Below are 20150 nucleotides of genomic sequence, written 5' to 3'. Positions count from 1 at the left end.
TTTGTTGAAATTAATTTTTGCAGGTTTTTACCGGGTAAACTTGGTCCCTCGTAGTAGTATTTCTCGGTAAAACCCGGGTTTTAGCCCGTCTATGCCTAGGTCTGTAAGGGTTTGTTCATGCATGTTACATGTTGCTAGGCATACATTAGAGCAACTCAAACGCGCCGACCCATTTCGTTCGCGCGTGTCTGTTTAGATAGAAAAGTGTATCTTTGGATAGAAACGTACATAAAAGTTGACCCAACGCGTCGATTCAAACGGACGTTCGTCCGCTTTTTGTCTGCCTGCCGACACATTCCCGACCCAAATTTGTGTCTCATTTGCGTTGGTGTGGACACAAAACGGACGCGCTCGACGCCCGCCTATTCCTCCCCCTGGCCCGCCAGTCGACGGCACAACCACCCCCATTTTCCCGTCTTTCCCAAAAGAAACTCCCTGCTGCTCGCTATGGACGACGTGCGGATCCTCGACGCCGCCGCCGGCCTCACATCTGTCGCCTCTGCCAAAGGCAAGCCTCGCGCCACCCACAAGATGGCAGCGCTGCCCAAGTAGAAGTCGTTGACGGCCGAGCAGCGGGCCGTGCAATCGGCCAAGAGGAAGGATCGGAGGCACACGAAGGACTGCAAGCCTGAAGCCGCGTCCGCCACCGCCATGGTCGCCGCTGCACAACAAGAGGAAAACAATGTTAGAGTCACCACGGCAACGAGTCAGGCCCTGCTCTTCCTAGGGTTAAACCTGTTGGGGAACGTAGTAATTTCAAAAAAATTCCTACGCACACGCAAGATCATGGTGATGCATAGCAACGAGAGGGAAGAGTGTTGTCCATGTACCCTCGTAGACCGAAAGCGGAAGCGTTAGCACAATGCGGTTAATATAGTCGTACGTCTTCACGATCCGACCGATCCAAGTACCGAACGCACGACACCTCCGAGTTCAGCACACGTTCAGCTCGATGACGTCCCGCGAGCTTCACGGGAGAGTTCCGTCAGCACGACGGCGTGGTGATGGTGATGATGTTGCTACCGACGCAGGGCTTCGCCTAAGCACCGCTACGATATGACCGAGGTGAAATATGGTGGAGGGGGGCACCGCACACGGCTGGAGAGATCAACTGATCAACTTGTGTGTCTATAGGGTGCCCCCTACCCCCGTATATAAAGGAGCAAGGGAGGGAGGCGGCCGGCCTAGGAGGAGGGCGCGCCAAGGGGGGGAGTCCTACTCCCACCGGGAGTAGGACTCCTCCTTCCCTTATTGGAGTAGGAGAGAAGGAAAGAGGGGGAGAGGAACAAGAAAAAGTGGGCTGCACCCCTTGTCCAATTCGGACCAGAGGGGGGGGGGGGGCGCCTCCTTCCTTTTGGCCTCTCTCATCTATTCCCGTATGGCCCAATAAGGCCCATATACTCCCCCACCCCCCGAATTCCCGTGACTCTCCGGTACTCTGAAAAATACTCGAATCACTCGGAACCTTTCCGATGTCCGAATATAATCGTCCAATATATCGATTTTTACGTCTCGACCATTTCGAGACTCCTCGTCATGTCCCCGATCTTATCCGGGACTCCGAACTCCTTCGGTACATCAAAACTCATAAACTCATAATATAACTACCATCGAAACCTTAAGCGTGCGGACCCTACGGGTTCGAGAACAATGTAGACATGACCAAGACACGTCTCTGGTCAATAACCAATAGCGGAACCTGGATGCTCATATTGGCTCCCACATATTCTACAAAGATCTTTATCGGTCAGACCGCATAACAACATACGTTGTTCCCTTTGTCATCGGTATGTTACTTGCCTGAGATTCGATCGTCGGTATCTCAATACCTAGTTCAATCTCGTTACCGGCAAGTCTCTTTACTCGTTCTGTAATACATCATCCCGCAACTAACTCATTAGTTGCAATGCTCGCAAGGCTTAAGTGATGTGCATTACCGAGAGGGCCCAGAGATACCTCTCCGACAATCGGAGTGACAAATCCTAATCTCGAAATACGCCAACCCAATAAGTACCTTCAGAGACACCTGTAGAGCACCTTTATAATCACCCAGTTACATTGTGACGTTTGGTAGCACACAAAGTGTTCCTCCGGTAAACGAGAGTTGCATAATCTCATAGTCACAGGAACATGTATAAGTCATGAAGAAAGCAATAGCAACAAACTAAACGATCAAGTGCTATGCTAATGGAATGGGTCAAGTCAATCACATCGTTCTCCTAATGATGTGATCCCGTTAATCAAATGACAACTCATGGCTATGGTTAGGAAACATAACCATCTTTGATCAATGAGCTAGTCAAGTAGAGGCATACTAGTGACACTCTGTTTGTCTATGTATTCACACATGTATTATGTTTCCGATTAATACAATTCTAGCATGAATAATAAACATTTATCATGATATAAGGAAATAAATAATAACTTTATTATTGCCTCTAGGGCATATTTCCTTCAGTCTCCCATTTGCACTAGAGTCAATAATCTAGTTCACATCGCCATGTGATTTAATACCAATAGTTCACATCACCATGTGATTAACACCCATAGTTCACATCGACATGTGACCAACACCCAAATGGTTTACTAGAGTCAATAATATAGTTCACATCGCTATGTGATTAATACCCAAAGAGTACTCAGGTGTGATCATATTTTTCTTGTGAGGGAAGTTTAGTCAACGGGTCTACTACATTCCGATCCGTATGTATTTTGCAAATTTCTATGTCAACAATGCTCTGTACGAAGCTACTCTAGCTAATTTCTCCCACTTTAAATATGTATCCGGATTGAGACTTTGAGTCATCTGGATCAGTGACAAAACTTGCATCGACGTAACCCTTTACAACGAACCTTTTGTCACCTCCATAATCGAGAAACATATCCTTATTCCACTAAGGATAATTTTGACCAATGTACAGTGATCTACTCCTAGATCATTATTGTACTCCCTTGCCAAACTTATGGCAGGGTATACAATAGGTCTGGTACACAACATGATATACTTTATAGAACCTATGGCTGAGGCATAGGGAATGACTTTCATTCTCTCTCTATCTTCTGTCGTGGTCGGGTTTTGAGTCTTACTCAACTTCACAGCTTGTAACACAGGCAATAATTCCTTCTTTGACTGTTCCATTTTGAACTACTTCAAAATCTTGTCAAGGTATGTACTCATTGAAAAACTTATCAAGCGTCTTGATCTATCTCTATAGATCTTGATGCTCAATATGTAAGCAGCTTCACCGAGGTCTTTCTTTGAAAAACTCCTTTCAAACATTCCTTTATGCTTTGCAGAATAATTCTACATTATCTCTGATCAACAATATGTCATTCACATATACTTATCAGAAATGCTGTAGTGCTCCCACTCACTTTCTTGTAAATACAGGCTTCACCACAAGTCTGTATAAAACTATATGCTTTGATCAACTTATCAAAGCGTATATTCCAACTCCGAGATGCTTGCACCAGTCCATAGATGGATCGCTGGATCTTGCATATTTTGTTAGTACCTTTACGATTGACAAAACCTTCTGGTTGCATCATATACAACTCTTTTTTAATAAATCCATTAAGGAATGCAGTTTTGTTTATCCATTTGTCAGATTTCATAAAATGCGGCAATTGCTAACATGATTCGGACATACTTAAGCATAGATACAAGTGAGAAACTCTCATCGTAGTCAACACCTTAAACTTGTCCAAAACCTTTTTGCGACAATTCTAGCTTTGTAGATAGTAACACTACTATCAGCGTCCATCTTCCTCTTGAAGATCCATTTAATCTCAATGGCTCGCCGATCAATGGGAAAGTCAATCAAAGTCCATACTTTGTTCTCATACATGGATCTCATCTCAGATTTTATGGCCTCAAGCCATTTCGCGGAATCTGGGCTCATCATCGCTTCCTCATAGGCTCGTCATGGTCAAGTAACATGACCTCCAGAACAGGATTACCATACTACTCTGGTGCGGATCTTACTCTGGTTTACCTACGAGGTTCGGTAGCAACTTGATCTGAAGTTACATGATCATCATCATTAGCTTCCTCACTAATTGGTGTAGTAGTCACAGGAACATATTTCTGTGATGAACTACTTTCCAATAAGGGAGCAGGTACAGTTACCTCATCAAGTTCTACTTTCCTCCCACTCACTTCTTCCGAGAGAAACTCCTCTAGAAAGGATCCATTCCCAGCAATGAATATCTTGCCTTCGGATCTGTGATAGAAGGTGTACCCAACATTTTCTTTTGGGTATCCTATGAAGATGCATTTCTCCGATTTGGGTTTGAGCTTATCAGGTTGAAACTTTTTCACATAAGCATTGCAAGCTCAAACTTTAAGAAACGACAGCTTAGGTTTCTTGCCAAATCATAGTTCATACGGTGTCGTCTCAACGGATTTAGATGGTGCCCTATTTAATATGAATGTAGCTGTCTCTAATGCATAACCCCAAAACGATAGTGGTAAATCGGTAAGAGACATCATAGATCGCACCATATCTAATAAAGTACAGTTACGATGTTCGGACACACCATTACACTGTGGTGTTCCAGGTGGCGTGAGTAGTGAAACTATTTCACATTGTTTTAACTGAAGGCCAAACTCGTAACTCAAATATTTTACTTTTGTGATCATATCGTAGAAACTTTTATTTTTGTTACGATGATTCTCCACTTCACTCTGAAATTCTTCGAACTTTTCAAATGTTTCAGACTTGTGTTTCATCAAGTAGATATACTCATATCTGCTCAAATCATCTGTCAAGATCAGAAAATAATGACACCTGCCGCGAGCTTCAATATTCATGGGACCACATACATCAGTATGTATGATTTCCAACAAATCTGTTGCTTACTTCATTGTTCCGGAGAATGGAGTCTTAGTCATCTTGCCCATGAGGCATGGTTCGCAAGCATCAACTGATTCATAATCAAGTGATTCCAAAAGCCCATCAGCATGGATTTTCTTCATGCGCTATACACCAATATGACCTAAACGGCAGTGCCACAAATAAGTTGCACTATCATTATTAACTTTGCATCTTTTGGCTTCAGTATTATAAAAATGTGTATTACCATGATCAAGATCCAACAAACCATTTTTATTGGGTGTATGACCATAGAAGGTTTTATTCATGTAAACAGAACAACAATTATTCTCTAACTTACATGAATAACCGTATTGCAATAAACATGATCAAATCATATTCATGCTCAACGCAAACACCAAATAACACTTATTTAGGTTCAACACTAATCCCGAAAGTATAGGGAGTGTGCGGTGATGATCATATCAATCTTGGAACCACTTCCAACACACATCGTCACTTCACCCTTAACTAGTCTCTGTTCATTCTGCAACTCCCGTTTCGAGTTACTACTCTTAGCAACTGAACCAGTATCAAATACCGAGGGGTTGCTACGAACACTAGTAAAATACACATCAATAATCTGTATATCAAATATACCTTTGTTCACTTTGCCATCCTTCTTATCCACCAAATACTTGGGGCAGTTCCGCTTCCAGTGACCAGTCCCTTTGCAGTAGAAGCACTTAGTCTGAGGTTTAGGACCAGACTTGGGCTTCTTCACTTGAGCAGCAACTTGCTTGCCGTTCTTCTTGAAGTTCCCCTTCTTCCCTTTGCCCTTTTCTTGAAACTAGTGGTCTTGTCTATCATCAACACTTGATATTTTTCTTGATTTCTACCTTTGTTGATTTCAGCATTATGAAGAGCTTGGGAATCGTTTCCGTTTATCCCTTGCATATCATAGTTCATCACGAAGTTCTACTAACTTGGTGATGGTGACTAGAGAATTATGTCAATCACTATCTTATCTGAAAGATTAACTCCCACTTGATTTAAGCGATTGTAGTATCCAAACAATCTGAGCACATGCTCACTGCTTGAGCTATTCTCCTCCATCTTTTTAGCTATAGAACTTGTTGGATACTTCATATCTCTCAACTCGGGTATTTGCTTGAAATATTAACTTCAACTCCTGAAACATCTCATATGGTCCATGACATTCAAAATGTCTTTGAAGTCCCGATTCTAAGCCGTTAAGCATGGTGCACTAAACTATCAAGTAGTCATCATATTGAGCTAGCCAAACGTTCATAACGTCTGCCTCTACTCCTGCAATAGGTCTGTCACCTAGCGGTGCATCAAAGACATAATTCTTCTGTGCGGCAATGAGGATAATCCTCAGATCATGGATCCAATCCGCATCATTGCTACTAACATTTTTCAACATAATTTTTCTCTAGGAACACAATAAACTGAGAGCAACATCGCGAGCTATTGATCTACAACATAGATATGCTAATACTACCAAGACTAAGTTCATGATAAATTAAAGTTCAATTAATCATAGTACTTAAGAACTCCCACTTAGACAGACATCCCTCTAATATTCTAAGTGATCACGTGATCCATATCAACTAAACCATGTCCGCGTGAGATGGAGTAGTTTCAATGGTGAACATCACTATGTTGATCATATCTACTATATGATTCACGCTCGACCTTTCGGTCTTCATGTTCCGAGGCCATATCTGTTATATGCTAGGCTCGTCAAGTTTAACCTGAGTATTCCGCGTGTGCAACTGTTTTGCACCCGTTGTATTTGAACGTAGAGCCTATCACACCCGATCATCACATGGTGTCTCAGCACGAAGAACTTTCGCAACGGTGCATACTCAGGGAGAACACTTGTCCCTTGATAATTAGTGAGAGATCATCTTATAAAGCTACCATCGAACTAAGCAAAATAAGATGTATAAAAGATAAACATTACATGCAATCAAAATATGTGACATGATATGGCCATCATCATCTTGTGCCTTTGATCTCCATCTTCAAAGCATCGTCATGATCTCCATCGTCACCGGCATGACACCATGATCTCCATCATCTTGATCTATATCAATGTGTCGTCACATGGTTGTCTCGCCAACAATTGCTCTTGCAACTATTGCTATCGCATAGCGATAAAGTAAAGCAATTATTTGGCGCTTGCATCTTATGCAACAGAGAGATAACCATAAGGCTTTTGCCAGTTGCCGATAACTTCAACAAAACATGATCATCTCATACAACAACTTATATCTCATCACGTCTTGACCATATCACATCACAACATGCCCTGCAAAAACAAGTTAGACGTCCTCTACTTTGTTGTTGCAAGTTTTACGTGGCTACTACGGGCTGAGCAAGAACCGTTCTTACCTACGCATCAAAACCATAATGATAGTTTATCAAGTTGGTGCTGTTTTAACCTTCACAAGGACCGGGCATAGCCACATTCGGTTCAACTAAAGTTGGAGAAACTGACACCCGCCAGCCACCTGTGTGCAAAGCACGTCGGTAGAACCAGTCTCGCGTAAGCGTACGCATAATGTCGGTCCGGGCCGCTTTATCCAACAATACCGCCGAACCAAAGTGTGACATGCTGTTAAGCAGTATGACTTATATCGCCCACAACTCACTTGTGTTCTACTCGTGCATATTACATCAACACATAAAACCTGGCTCGGATGCCACTGTTGGGGAACGTAGGAATTTTAAAAAAATTCCTATGCACACGCAAGATCATGGTGATGCATAGCAACAAGAGGGGAGAGTGTTGTCCACGTACCCTCGTAGACCGAAAGCGGAAGCGTTAGCACAACGCGGTTGATGTAGTCGCACGTCTTCACGATCCGACCGATCCAAGTACCGAACGCACGGCACCTCCGAGTTCAGCACACATTCAGCTTGATGACGTCCCGCGAACTCTGATCCAGCAGAGCTTCACGGGAGAGTTCCGTCAGCACGACGGCGTGGTGACGGTGATGATGTTGCTACCGACGCAGGGCTTCGCCTAAGCACCGCTACGATATGACCGAGGTGGAATATGGTGGACGGGGGCACCGCACACGACTGGGAGAGATCAACTGATCAACTTGTGTGTCTATGGGGCGTCCCCCTGCCCCCGTATATAAAGGAGCAAGGGGGGAGGCGGCCGGCCTAGGAGGAGGGCGCGCCAAGGGGGGGGAGTCCTACTCCCACCGGGAGTAGGACTCCTCCTTCCCTTGTTGGAGTAGGAGAGAAGGAAAGAGGGGGAGAGGAACAAGGAAAAGTGGGCTGCACCCCTTGTCCAATTCGGACCAGAGGGGGGCGCGCGCCTCCTTCCTTTTGGCCTCTCTCCTCTATTCTCGTATGCCTCAATAAGGCCCATATACTACCCGGCGAATTCCCGTAACTCTCCGGTACTCCGAAAAATACCCGAATCACTCGGAACCTTTCCGATGTCCGAATATAGTCGTCCAATATATTGATCTTTACGGCTCGACCATTTCAAGACTCCTCGTCATGTCCCCGATCTCATCCGGGACTCCGAACTCCTTCGGTACATCAAAACTCATAAACTCATAATATAACTGCCATCTAAACCTTAAGCGTACCCTACGGGTTCGAGAACAATGTAGACATGACCGAGACACGTCTTCGGTCAATAACCAATAGCGGAACCTGGATGCTCATATTGGCTCCCACATATTCTACGAAGATCTTTATCGGTCAGACCGCATAACAACATATGTTGTTCCCTTTGTCATCGGTATATGTTACTTGCCCGAGATTCGATCGTCGGTATCTCAATACCTAGTTCAATCTCGTTACCGGCAAGTCTCTTTACTCGTTCTGTAATACATCATCCCGCAACTAACTCATTGGTTGCAATGCTTGCAAGGCTTAAGTGATGTGCATTACCGAGAGGGCCCAGAGATACCTCTCCGACAATCGGAGTGACAAATCCTAATCTCGAAATACGCCAACCCAACAAGTACCTTCGGAGACACCTGCAGAGCACCTTTATAATCACCCAGTTACGTTGTGACGTTTGGTAGCACACAAAGTGTTCCTCCGGTAAACGGGAGTTGCATAATCTCATAGTCATAGGAACATGTATAAGTCATGAAGAAAGCAATAGCAACAAACTAAACGATCAAGTGCTATGCTAATGGAATGGGTCAAGTCAATCACATCATTCTCCTAATGATGTGATCATGGTGGCCATGTGATCATGATGTGATCATTCCCCTAATGATGTGATCCCGTTAATCAAATGGCAACTCATGTCTATGGTTAGGAAACATAACCATCTTTGATCAACGAGCTAGTCAAGTAGAGGCATACTAGTGACACTCTATTTGTCTATGTATTCACACATGTATTATGTTTCTAGTTAATATAATTCTAGTATGAATAATAAACATTTATCATGATATAAGAAAATAAATAATAACTTTATTATTGCCTCTAGGGCATATTTCCTTCAAAACCCAGGCCAGCACGGGCTCGTCGGTACCGCTGTGGCCGCGGCCAGCAAGGGCTCATCGGCCTTTCCTTGTGTGGCACTTCCAGAGTCGCCGCGCACGTCCGCCATGCCTCTGATTCCTGGATTTCATCCCTATCCGCAAGCCTCCCATTTTCTTCGGGGAATGCTCACCGTAGGTAAGCATGGTGGCGTCGTCCACGCTCGCGCCCATGGCCATCGACCTCAATGCCACACTTGTGACGGGTGGATCATCCTTCGGGGGCCAGAGGAAATGCCCGCTGGCATGACCACGAGCGAGATGGTGTGATTGAACTCCCCCCCCCCCCTTTTTGGAGTGCTGGGATGTGTGTTGGCCGCTGGCAAGTGTGGCAGCGTGAACTGTGTGGTGGTTTTTTGGACGCTGGCATGTATGGCTGTCATGACGTCAGCATGAACTCTGAGTGATGGCATGGTCATTAGCATGGTCTATGACCGCGGACCTTTTTAAAATTATGTACGGGCATGACATGGGTGTATGTGTTGGGCGCACGGCCGACGCAAACAGGGGCGGACAACAAGCGGGGTGACGAATGCCGACCCAAATAGACAAAAAACAAACAAATGGCGCGTTCATTTAGTGGGCGCGTTGGAGTTGTTCTTAGTGATTTTACTTACTACGGACAATAAAGAGCTACCGTGCATCGAAGCCTGCCATATATATGCGGGATTATTACTCAGTTCCATGTGTCAATAGATCATGATTTGGATGGCTGATGATTGTTACAAAAAGAGTAGTACCGGTTATAAGGATTCAAATGTGGACACGAAAATAACAACGACGTACGGATCGAAAGCAAATCTTATTGGGCGCCCGTACGTGCAGCAGTACGCGTCCGTTAATGGGCTGGGCAAGTGAACTCGGACGGGCACGTCTTGCCGCAGTGATTGAGGAGGAGGCTGATGTCCACGGGCACGTCGAGGTGGATGCCGAGGACGTTGGCCCTGACGGCGGTGCAGAGGCAGACGGCGGCGTCAAGGTCGACCAACCCGTGGAGCAGCGGGCAGCACTCGTCGCGCGCCGGCACGCCGACCTTGAGGCCGAGCAGGCCGCCGAGAACGTTGGCGCACACCCTCAGCTTTAGCGCGTCGATGGAGCACTGCCCGCCGTGGCCGTGCGCTCCTCCTCCATGGTATGGCGGCGGAACGACAACGGGCGGCGTCGGCACGACGACTGGCGGCTGGCAGTAGGGTCCGCAGCCGTGCGTGGCGACGGCGGAGAGGAGGAGGCTCAGGGTGACGAAGATGGCAGCTCTGGATGCCATCGTGAGCGTGTGCTTGAGGATAGACAGTGCTTTGGGTTTGGGTTTGTGATGCATGAGAGCTTGAGAGAGTGTTGTATTTATAGCCGGGGGATCTGGATGCGTGCATGCATGGGATGGAACTGTTTGGCGTAGTCGCTTAGGCATGTGTGCATGATCATACGTGGCCATGTGCGATTTGATCGGCTTGGAGACTGCTAGGTTGTCCTCTGGGTGTATCATTTGTTTGATACGGCGGGATTTTAGCATGATCAGGGACTGATGGTTTTGGAATATTATTCCTGAAGATACGGCAACAAGTTGAGCAATACCCTTGCATGTTCATCCATGTTAACCATAGTTTTAAGGTAACTAAAAGAACGCCCGTACGTTGCAATGGAGCCATATTAACTTTAAGAGTTTAATATCAGTTATGTTAATATTACATTTAATATTCTCATACATATCAAGTGATATTGGTGACATTTTTTATCATCAAATTCTTACACACACACTCTCTCTCTCTTCCTCTTCCTCACTTTCTCTCCTCCCCTCTCTCTCTAACACACACACATATCCATCTTATTGGGTACGGGATCATAATTCATCTATTTCACACGCACACGCGCTAGTGCATAACAATATGGATAGTGTGTATTATATTTGCCACCACAACTTATATTTCCCCGAACTGCGTCGCTACAGAGTCGAGCTCCCCCCGACCACCTCGCCGGCATCGAGGGGAATGGATAAGGGTGACGCCCTGCCTCCCCTGCCCCCCATGGCCTCACTCCTCGACGCCCCCTCCCAGATCCACTTCTCCTCCTCGCTCGCTCGATCCCGTCGATCTGGACGAAGTCAGACGCGCCGACCACCATGACCGACCCCGTCCACACAGCCACTGCTCTCCCTGCAGGCTAGGAGCTTGTCAAGGAGCTCCGAACTCCTCCGCTACTTCGTCTGCGCCAACGAGATCAAGTCCAGCACCCCCGCATCGACGTCGCTGCCGTCTTCCTCAACCTTCGGCCACCGTAACATTGCCGTTCGATCCGCGCCGCCCTGAGCTCCCCTGTCTTCCCCTAGGACGCCATTGACACCGCCGTGATCTCCTCTTGCCTTTCCCCTGTTTTCCCTCTCGCTTGCTCTCGTTAGGTATTTTGCCGTGGTCGAGAACCGCCGTCCGCCTTGGCCATTGTAGGGGTAGCCACCGAGCTCCTCGGATTGACCCCGTGGCACATGCCCGCTCCTATGCGCGCCCATGCCCAAGCCTGCTGCTCTTCTTCCGCGCTCGCGGGGCCACTCCCTCTCCATGCCCACGCCCGTGCCACACCGCGTCGATCGCACCCGCCACTGCCGTCGCGCTCGCCGCAGCCACCGCACCACTGTGACCCGCGCGATGCACACCCTGGCCACGCGCCACACTCTCGCTAGCTGCGCTCGCCCCGTCTGCTGCTGCCTATTCCTTTGCTCGCCCCGCAGTCGCGCCCCTGCCTCGCGCCCCCTCCTGTCACGGCCATCTTCTGCCGGCCGCCCCCTCAGCCACGCCGGCCGCTCGCCTCGCTTGCTGCGTGCTGCTTCCTGCTGCTATGCGCTGCTATACCGCTGGTATGCTGCCGCACCATGTCCTCGACACCGTCGTGGACAAACATGGTGGAGGGATTGTCAATGGAGTACGAGGAGGAGGTGGCGGAGAAGGTGTGGAGAGGCAGGAGATCTGGGGTGGCGTCAGCTGGCTGTGGTGGAGGTGTTTATGCGAGAAGGAGCCAGAGCGGAGGAGAGGTCACCGTTGGAAAGAATCGCAAAAAAATTCATAACCTGGAGATCTCATTCCAAAAAAACGCTAATATCGATGGAGGGGTGATTTCCTTCTATAGGTGGAAAACATAGGAAATATGATGGGGATCGTAACAGAAATTTAAAATTTTCTACACATCACCAAGATCAATCTATGGAGTAATCTAGCAACGAGGGGAAGGAGAGTGCATCTACATACCCTTGTAGATCGCTAAGCGGAAGCGTTGTAAGAACGTGGATGAAGGAGTCGTACTCGCAGCGATTCAGATCGCGGTTGATTCTGATCTAGCGCCGAATGGACGGCGCCTCCGCGTTCAACACACATACAGCCCGGGGACGTCCCCTCCTTCTTGATCCAGCAAGGGGAGAGGAGAAGTTGAGGGAGAACTCCAGCAGCACGATGGCATGGTGGCAATGGAGCTTGTGGTTCTCCAGCAGGGCTTCGCCAAGCACTATGGAGGAGGAGGAGGTGTAGGAGGAGGGAGGGCTGCGCCAGGGAAGAGGTCACGGCTGCCCTCCCACCCCTCCACTATATATAGGGGCAAGGGGAGAGGGGGAGGCGCCCTAGGGTTTCCCCTAGGGGGCGGCAGCTAGGCAGATTGGATCTTCCTAGGGAAAATCCTAGGGAGACTTGCCCCCCAAGCCAAGCAGGTGGAGGCTTGCCTCCCAAGCCAGTTGGAGGCGCCCCAACCCCCCAAGTAACGTGGTAAAGGGTGTGGGAGGCGCACCACCCCTTAGTGGGCTGGTTTGCCCCTTCCCCTTTGGCCCATGAGGCCCTCCCACGCTTGCCGGGGCTCCCGAAACACTTTTCGGTCATGCTGGCCATAGCCTGATATCCCCGGAACACTTTTGGAGTCCAATACCCTTCGTCCAATATACCGATCTTCACCTCCGGACCATTCCAGAGCTCATCGTCATGTCCCGGATCTCATCCGGGACTTCGAACAACCTTCGGTAACCACATACTATTTCCCATAACAACTCTAGCGTCACCGAACCTTAAGTGTGTAGACCCTACGGGTTCGGGAACCATGCAGACATGGCCGAGACAACTCTCCGGCCAATAACCAACAGCGGGATCTGGATACCCATGTTGGCTCCCACATGTTCCACGATGATCTCATCGGATGAACCACGATGTCGAGGATTCAATCAATCCCATATACAATTCCCTTTGTCCAGGGATATTGTACTTGCCCGAGATTCGATCGTCGGTATCCCGATACCTTGTTCAATCTCGTTACCGGCAAGTCTCTTTACTCGTTCCGTAACACATCATCCCATGATCAACTCCTTGGTCACATTGTGCACATTATGATGATGTCCTACCGAGTGGGCCCAGAGATACCTCTCCGTTTACACGGAGTGACAAATCCCAGTCTCGATTCGTGCCAACCCAACAGACACTTTCGGAGATACCTGTAGTGAACCTTTATAGCCACCCAGTTACGTTGTGACGTTTGGCACACCCAAAGCACTCCTACGGTATCCGAGAGTTGCACAATCTCATGGTCTAAGGAAATGATACTTGACATTAGAAAAGTTTTAGCATACGAACTACACGATCTTTGTGCTAGGCTTAGGATTGGGTCTTGTCCATCACATCATTCTCCTAATGATGTGATCCCGTTATCAACGACATCCAATGGCCATGGTCAGAAAACCGTAACCATCTATTGATCAACGAGCTAGTCAACTAGAGGCTTACTAGGGACATGGTGTTGTCTATGTATCCACACATGTATCTGAGTTTCCTATCAATACAATCCTAGCATGGATAATAAACGATTATCGTGAACAAGGAAATATAATAATAATCAATTTATTATTGCCTCTAGGCCATATTTCCAACAGTCTATTCACCAACTGTTCCATTAGGAGTAGAGATCAACCCACAATACATATCTCGCAATACCAAAATACCGAGGGTTTCCTGCAAGAGCGATAGTTTTAATTTAATCAACCTGCAGTACATATCAAATGCTTTTCAAAAATATTCATATCTTTTAAACTCTAACTTCAAATTTAACATGTTATATATGAAATTTGATTAAAAAATATGCAGAATTTGAATATGATGTTATTATCTGTTAACTATTTAAAAAATCTGAATATAATGACAACAAAGGACGTGGATCTATTGAGGTCTTGAGTCATGGTTATTGGGTCAGGGGAGTGTATTATTTTTTCTCTCCCATTGCAACGTACACTCTGTTGCTAGATGAAAGTTTGTTTCAAGAAACCAAAGTACAGTCGTGGTTTGTGAAAGTTTGATTCGGACAGCGTAGATCGGTAGTTCAAGTTGTCCGAGAATATTTCAGATGTGAACAAACAACTTTGTGTGTGTACCACTGTACTTGCATATATGACCTTATGACCCATTGGGTGTTCACGAGAAACAAGAGATCATATTAGACAGACGTGATTAAGTCGATGGAATCATGCATGTCCATGGTCGGGAAGACAATTATTCAGCTCCCCCCCCCCCCCCCCCCCCCCGCCACCCAGCAAAAAAGGTAGGGCCTATATAGGTAAAACCGGCTGAAACCCCCGCTTTTGCCAATATAGTTTTCTTGATAATTCGCTTTGACATGGTAATTAGTACTCCCTCCATCTTAAAATAAGTATCTCAACCTAGACTACATCTATATAGGTAGCCAGCATGCTGGGATTCCGAAACCTGTTAAGGTTGGGTTTTAGAGGAAAAAATAGACCGACACACTGAGCACTTGAGACCTAGCTAGGACACACACAAATTAAGCCGTCTAGCTTATTCTATGAAAAAGTTTCCCTAGAAAGAAAAACTCAGCCAAAGTTCTCACTATCATATCAAAATGACAGTCATTAGCACCTGATTAATTTCTACCATTTGATAATTAACCAGATGACTATCAAAGAATGTACCTGCAGAGTCCCCATCATATTGATGGTACTATCAAAGATAACATCGTTCTAGCCGGTTCAGTATTGGTCTCACATGGAGGTAGCATAAACTTCGATGTCGGCTTACATTCCGGTATGGTGGCTATGTGTGTCCATATTATTATGGCCTCCACTATAAATCTGATGTCAGATTTTTTTATCATGATAAATCAAACATTTTTCATCATAAATTATGTTCTCTGGCAAGTTTAGTTGGCGAGCATGGCAAATCCGCTTCAGTTTGTTTTTTTCAAAAATTACTGCGCTTGCAAGTTAAATTTGCCATCATCACACAATATAAGTTGCCATGAAAAATGTCAGATTTATCATGTCTAACGTCTGATTTTTAGGTGTTTCTGATTATTATTTCCTTGTCCACTGCGCCCCGCGCGCATCGCTAACGAAGTCCAAGCGCTCACACCTTATTCCTCAACTTGCTTACATAATCTTGTCCCTTTTAATCTAAAATATGCTGTGTAGTATCACAAAGGTTGGCTTAACATGGATGAACATGCAAGAGCATTGCTCAACTTGTTGCCGTATCTTCAGGAATAATATTCCAAAGCCATCAGTCCGTGATCATGCTAAAATCCCGCCGTATCAAACAAATGATACACCCAGAGGACAACCTAGCAGTCTCGAAGCCGATCGACTCGCACATGGCCACGTATGACGATCGATCATGCATACATACCTGGATCCGGCTTGCCTGCTCCCTCTCCATGCTCCTATCCGTGCACCCACTTCATCCTACGGCTGTCTTTTTTTTCTAATCTAATCATTTCCCTCCCTCCTCTGATTTTAAGGGGATGGGGCCGGGCCTTATTTTATTCCAATCAAATCATGCCACGTATGCGGGAGCACGGATGGGCGCACGCCGAGGAGCAAGCAAGTCTCGTCCTACATACCTAAGCTATTACGCCGAACAGCTTGATCCCATGCACCACGCATCCATGCATATCACCCGGCTATAAATACAACACTCTCTCCAAGCTCTCATGCATCCCAAACCCAAAGCACTAGCTACATATCCTACTCAAGCACACGCTCACGATGGCATCCAGAGCTGCTACCTTCGTCGCCCTGAGCCTCCTCCTCTCCGCCGTCGCCACGCACGGCTGCGGACCCTACTGCCAGCCGCCAGTCGTCGTGCCGACGCCGCCCGTTGTCGTTCCGCCGCCATACCATGGAGGAGGAGCGCACGGCCACGGCGGGCAGTGCTCCATCGACGCGCTAAAGCTGAGGGTGTGCGCCAACGTTCTCGGCGGCCTGCTCGGCCTCAAGGTCGGCGTGCCGGCGCGCGACGAGTGCTGCCCGCTGCTCCACGGGTTGGTCGACCTTGACGCCGCCGTCTGCCTCTGCACCGCTGTCAGGGCCAACGTCCTCGGCATCCACCTCGACGTGCCCGTGGACATCAGCCTCCTCCTCAACCACTGCGGCAAGACGTGCCCGTCCGAGTTCACTTGCCCAGCCCATTAACGGACGCGTACTGTTGCAACTGCACGGGCGCCGCTCAATAAGATTTGCTTTTGGTCCGTACGTCGTTGTTATTTTCGTGTCCGCATTTGAATCGTTGTAACCAGCACTACTCTTTTTGTTTTTTGGCGAACAACCATGTGCTCTTCGTATTGATATATATCATCAGTGAGCAATAAATATTGCTCTAGTTAATTGCCCTTTTGTTTTCTTTCTGAAACACAAGTACTGATCTAGACGCGCTCGCGCACATACACATTGTAGCTTCTTCATTTTTGAAAACTAGATGACGCCTTACCCCGCAAAAAAAGAACTAGATGACGCCTCACAAATGCGGGAGCCATGCCAAAACAAATGTGTAAATAGGTGTTTAAATATATGTAAAATGATGAAAAACAATTGTACTAATAGTTATCTGTTTACATCAATTTGCCGCAAACACAGTGAGGCCACGCGCAGGCGTGGCTGGCTGAGGAAATCTCCTATACCACTAATCTCCAGTTATCCCTTTGGAAGTTGGAATTTGGGTGGGGGGGGGGGGGGGGGGTTGATATTTTCACAAGTTAGAAATTTTGCAAGCGGAGACAAAATATTTTCCATGAGATCGGGCCTGATGTTCTTTTTTCTCCGAAATTCCTCCGGCCGATGCAGGCCTTCTGTCTCGCCCATCTCTGGTTGTGACAACCCATCTCCTCCCATGCCCATAGTGGACCTCATGCCATATTCTTCTCCCCCTTCACTGGATCCATGCTAACTTGTTCCTTTTCCTTTCACAGATTTATCTTTTGTAATCAACTAACCATAGATTTATCGTTTGCATGTTGGATGTTATTGTTAAATGGTAATGAGATGGTGGAAAAAAATTGTGAACTTCATATGGTGCTTTTTTGCGGGGTAACTTCATAAGGTATTTTAGGTTGTAGTCTTGAATTATAGTCACACATTGCTATATAATCATTCAATCATAGTCACATATTATACATATTTTAATTTGATGCATATAAAACAAAGCACTATCCAATTTCATAATTTGCCATCCAACATGCTTTGGTCTTGAAATTTAACTGAGATTTCATGAGCCAATTCAATTAGTTAGCATCCAAACAAGCGAATTCATATTCATGTCCATTACAGTTTCCTTGCTGAATTGGAAATGAGACCAATTCCATATGAAGGCCTTCCATTCAATCATCCAAACGCAGCATTAGAATGACCGTTCCAATAAAAAACCTAAATGATAAGTACCACATGCCAGGTGCGTGGCACCGGCCCTGGCGTTTTTTATGGCAGTTCTAGCCACGCAAGGATGGCAAATTGCAGTGACACATGACAAGTTTCTGTTAAGAAATAACTTGAATCACGAAGCTCTCATGCTTGCTAACTAGGCAAATTTGACAATTTTGACCTGTGAACGAAAACATTTCACAAAATAAACTGCGTTGCAAAAAAATTCACCCAGCTGACCGTTTTGAGTGGCGCCCGACACGAAGGCGCCACACCCTACGGTGCAGCGCCTAGCTCGCAGGCGTTGCAAGTCTGTCCAGCATGGCACCCCAGGCCCCACTCCTGGTTGTGCAGCGCCTAGATGAAAGGAGCTGCACAGTGTAGTGCAGCGCCTAGCTGAAAGGAGCTGCACAGTGTAGTGTAGCGCCTAGCTGAAAGGAGCTGCACTATCTTATATTAAAACCGTTATAACTTTTAATCTGTGTATCCGATGAAAACGTGCCTTATATCAATGTTGTGCATTTTTCTGTGTTCTACGCAATGGTGGCATTTTTATCTATGTTACGATCAATTTGCTTGATGAAAACTCTGTGGAAAAAGTGCACCATAATATAACTGTCAGAATCTGTTAAAACTTACAAACTTGGCATGATGATATCCATTGACCTATAGCTCTTATGCATTTGCATCCTACATGAGTTTTGCACTGCATAATGTGTACATTCACGCCATGCCTATCCTTGCCCATGTTAATCATCTTTAACATGTTCATTTCTTGCATGTAAGTGACTGACATGATATAAATGAACTTCTGTTACAGAAAGTTGCATTTTGTAAGATCCATAGTAATTAATCCTGGCATCATATGAATATGATCTAACTATGAAAGTTGGAAAATCTTATGTCTACTTTATCTCCATGTAATTTTCATACACACTAAATATTTGCATCACTATGTTTTTGAGACACTAAAGTACCTAAGGCAATATTCTACCAGATTAACACTTATGAATTTCACCAAGTCCCTCGATGTCAAGGGAACTTCGCATTTTGTAAAATGCATAGTAAATCAACCGTGCTTCATATGGAATAACTTTATATATGAATTTGAGCATCTCCATGTCTACTTTCAGTATACCACACGTGTTTCCACAAAACATGATCATATCTTGAGTTTTACCAAACCCCTTGGCATGAACTTGATATGTTTTCCATTTAGAATTCTGTGCAGATCGGTTTAGTTTTCCTGCTAGCTAAACTTTGTTTTTCATTATTCTAGTAAGATAAGCCTTCTGACTTCCAGCTAGTAGCACCAACAACTAGTTTTCCTGCCAACTCTGTTTTGTCATCCTGGTTAGCACTAGGGTGTCCTAAGCTATCAAGTTCAAACCGACTCACTCTGTACCGACCTTATACCCTATATATATAGCAGTACGCAATACAAGCAACTACAATTTTTTTCAGTAGCCTAAAAGCTGAGGTCAAATCAAAGAACATGTGCTCTTGCTACTGACAACAAACATTATAAGTGTTAAATTTTAAGAGTATATAAGTATATATCTTTACAAAATGCAAAGTTCTATTGACATCCAGTGACTTGGTGAAATTAACGTGTTAATCTAGTAGAATATTGCCTTAGGTACTTTAGTGTCCCAACAACATAGTGATGCAAATATTTAGTGGGTACGAAAATGACATGGACATTGATGAGGCACGGACTAGCGAGACGCTAATTTGTGCGTGTAGATGGCCCGATCTTTCACGGCGATGCTTGATCAACAGTCCGTCTCCTTGTTGAAGGAAATATGCCCTAGAGGCAATAATAATGTTATTATTTTATTTCCTTATATCATGATAAATTTTTATTATTTATGCTAAGATTGTATTATCCGGAAACATAATACTTGTGTGAATACATAGACAAACTAAACGTCACTAGTATGCCTCTACTTGACTAGCTCGTTAATCAAAGATGGTTATGTTTCCTAACCATAGACATGTGTTGTCATTTGATTAACGGGATCACATTATTAGGAGAATGATGTGATTGACATGACCCATTCCATTAGCTTAGCACCCGATCGTTTAGTATGTTGTTATTGCTTTCTTCATGACTTATACATGTTCCTA

General features: G+C 45.7%; 2 protein-coding genes across 2 annotated transcripts; one reads left to right on the top strand and one right to left on the bottom strand.

Moving 5' to 3' along the window:
• Window positions 1-10049: 10049 nt before the first annotated feature.
• LOC125554288 (cortical cell-delineating protein-like) lies at window positions 10050-10674 on the bottom strand. Its single transcript, XM_048717864.1, has one exon. The coding sequence runs from the start codon at window positions 10626-10628 to the stop codon at window positions 10203-10205; it is 426 nt and encodes a 141-aa protein (XP_048573821.1). The 5' UTR covers window positions 10629-10674; the 3' UTR covers window positions 10050-10202.
• Window positions 10675-16315: 5641 nt separating this feature from the next.
• Window positions 16316-16991, top strand: LOC125554287 (cortical cell-delineating protein-like). Its single transcript, XM_048717863.1, has one exon. The coding sequence runs from the start codon at window positions 16374-16376 to the stop codon at window positions 16797-16799; it is 426 nt and encodes a 141-aa protein (XP_048573820.1). The 5' UTR covers window positions 16316-16373; the 3' UTR covers window positions 16800-16991.
• Window positions 16992-20150: the final 3159 nt, after the last annotated feature.

Source organism: Triticum urartu, chromosome 4, assembly GCF_003073215.2.
Source record: "Triticum urartu cultivar G1812 chromosome 4, Tu2.1, whole genome shotgun sequence".
NCBI lineage: Eukaryota > Viridiplantae > Streptophyta > Magnoliopsida > Poales > Poaceae > Triticum > Triticum urartu.
The sequence above is the reverse complement of the archived record's forward strand: the minus strand, read 5'-3'. Positions and strand labels throughout refer to the sequence as shown.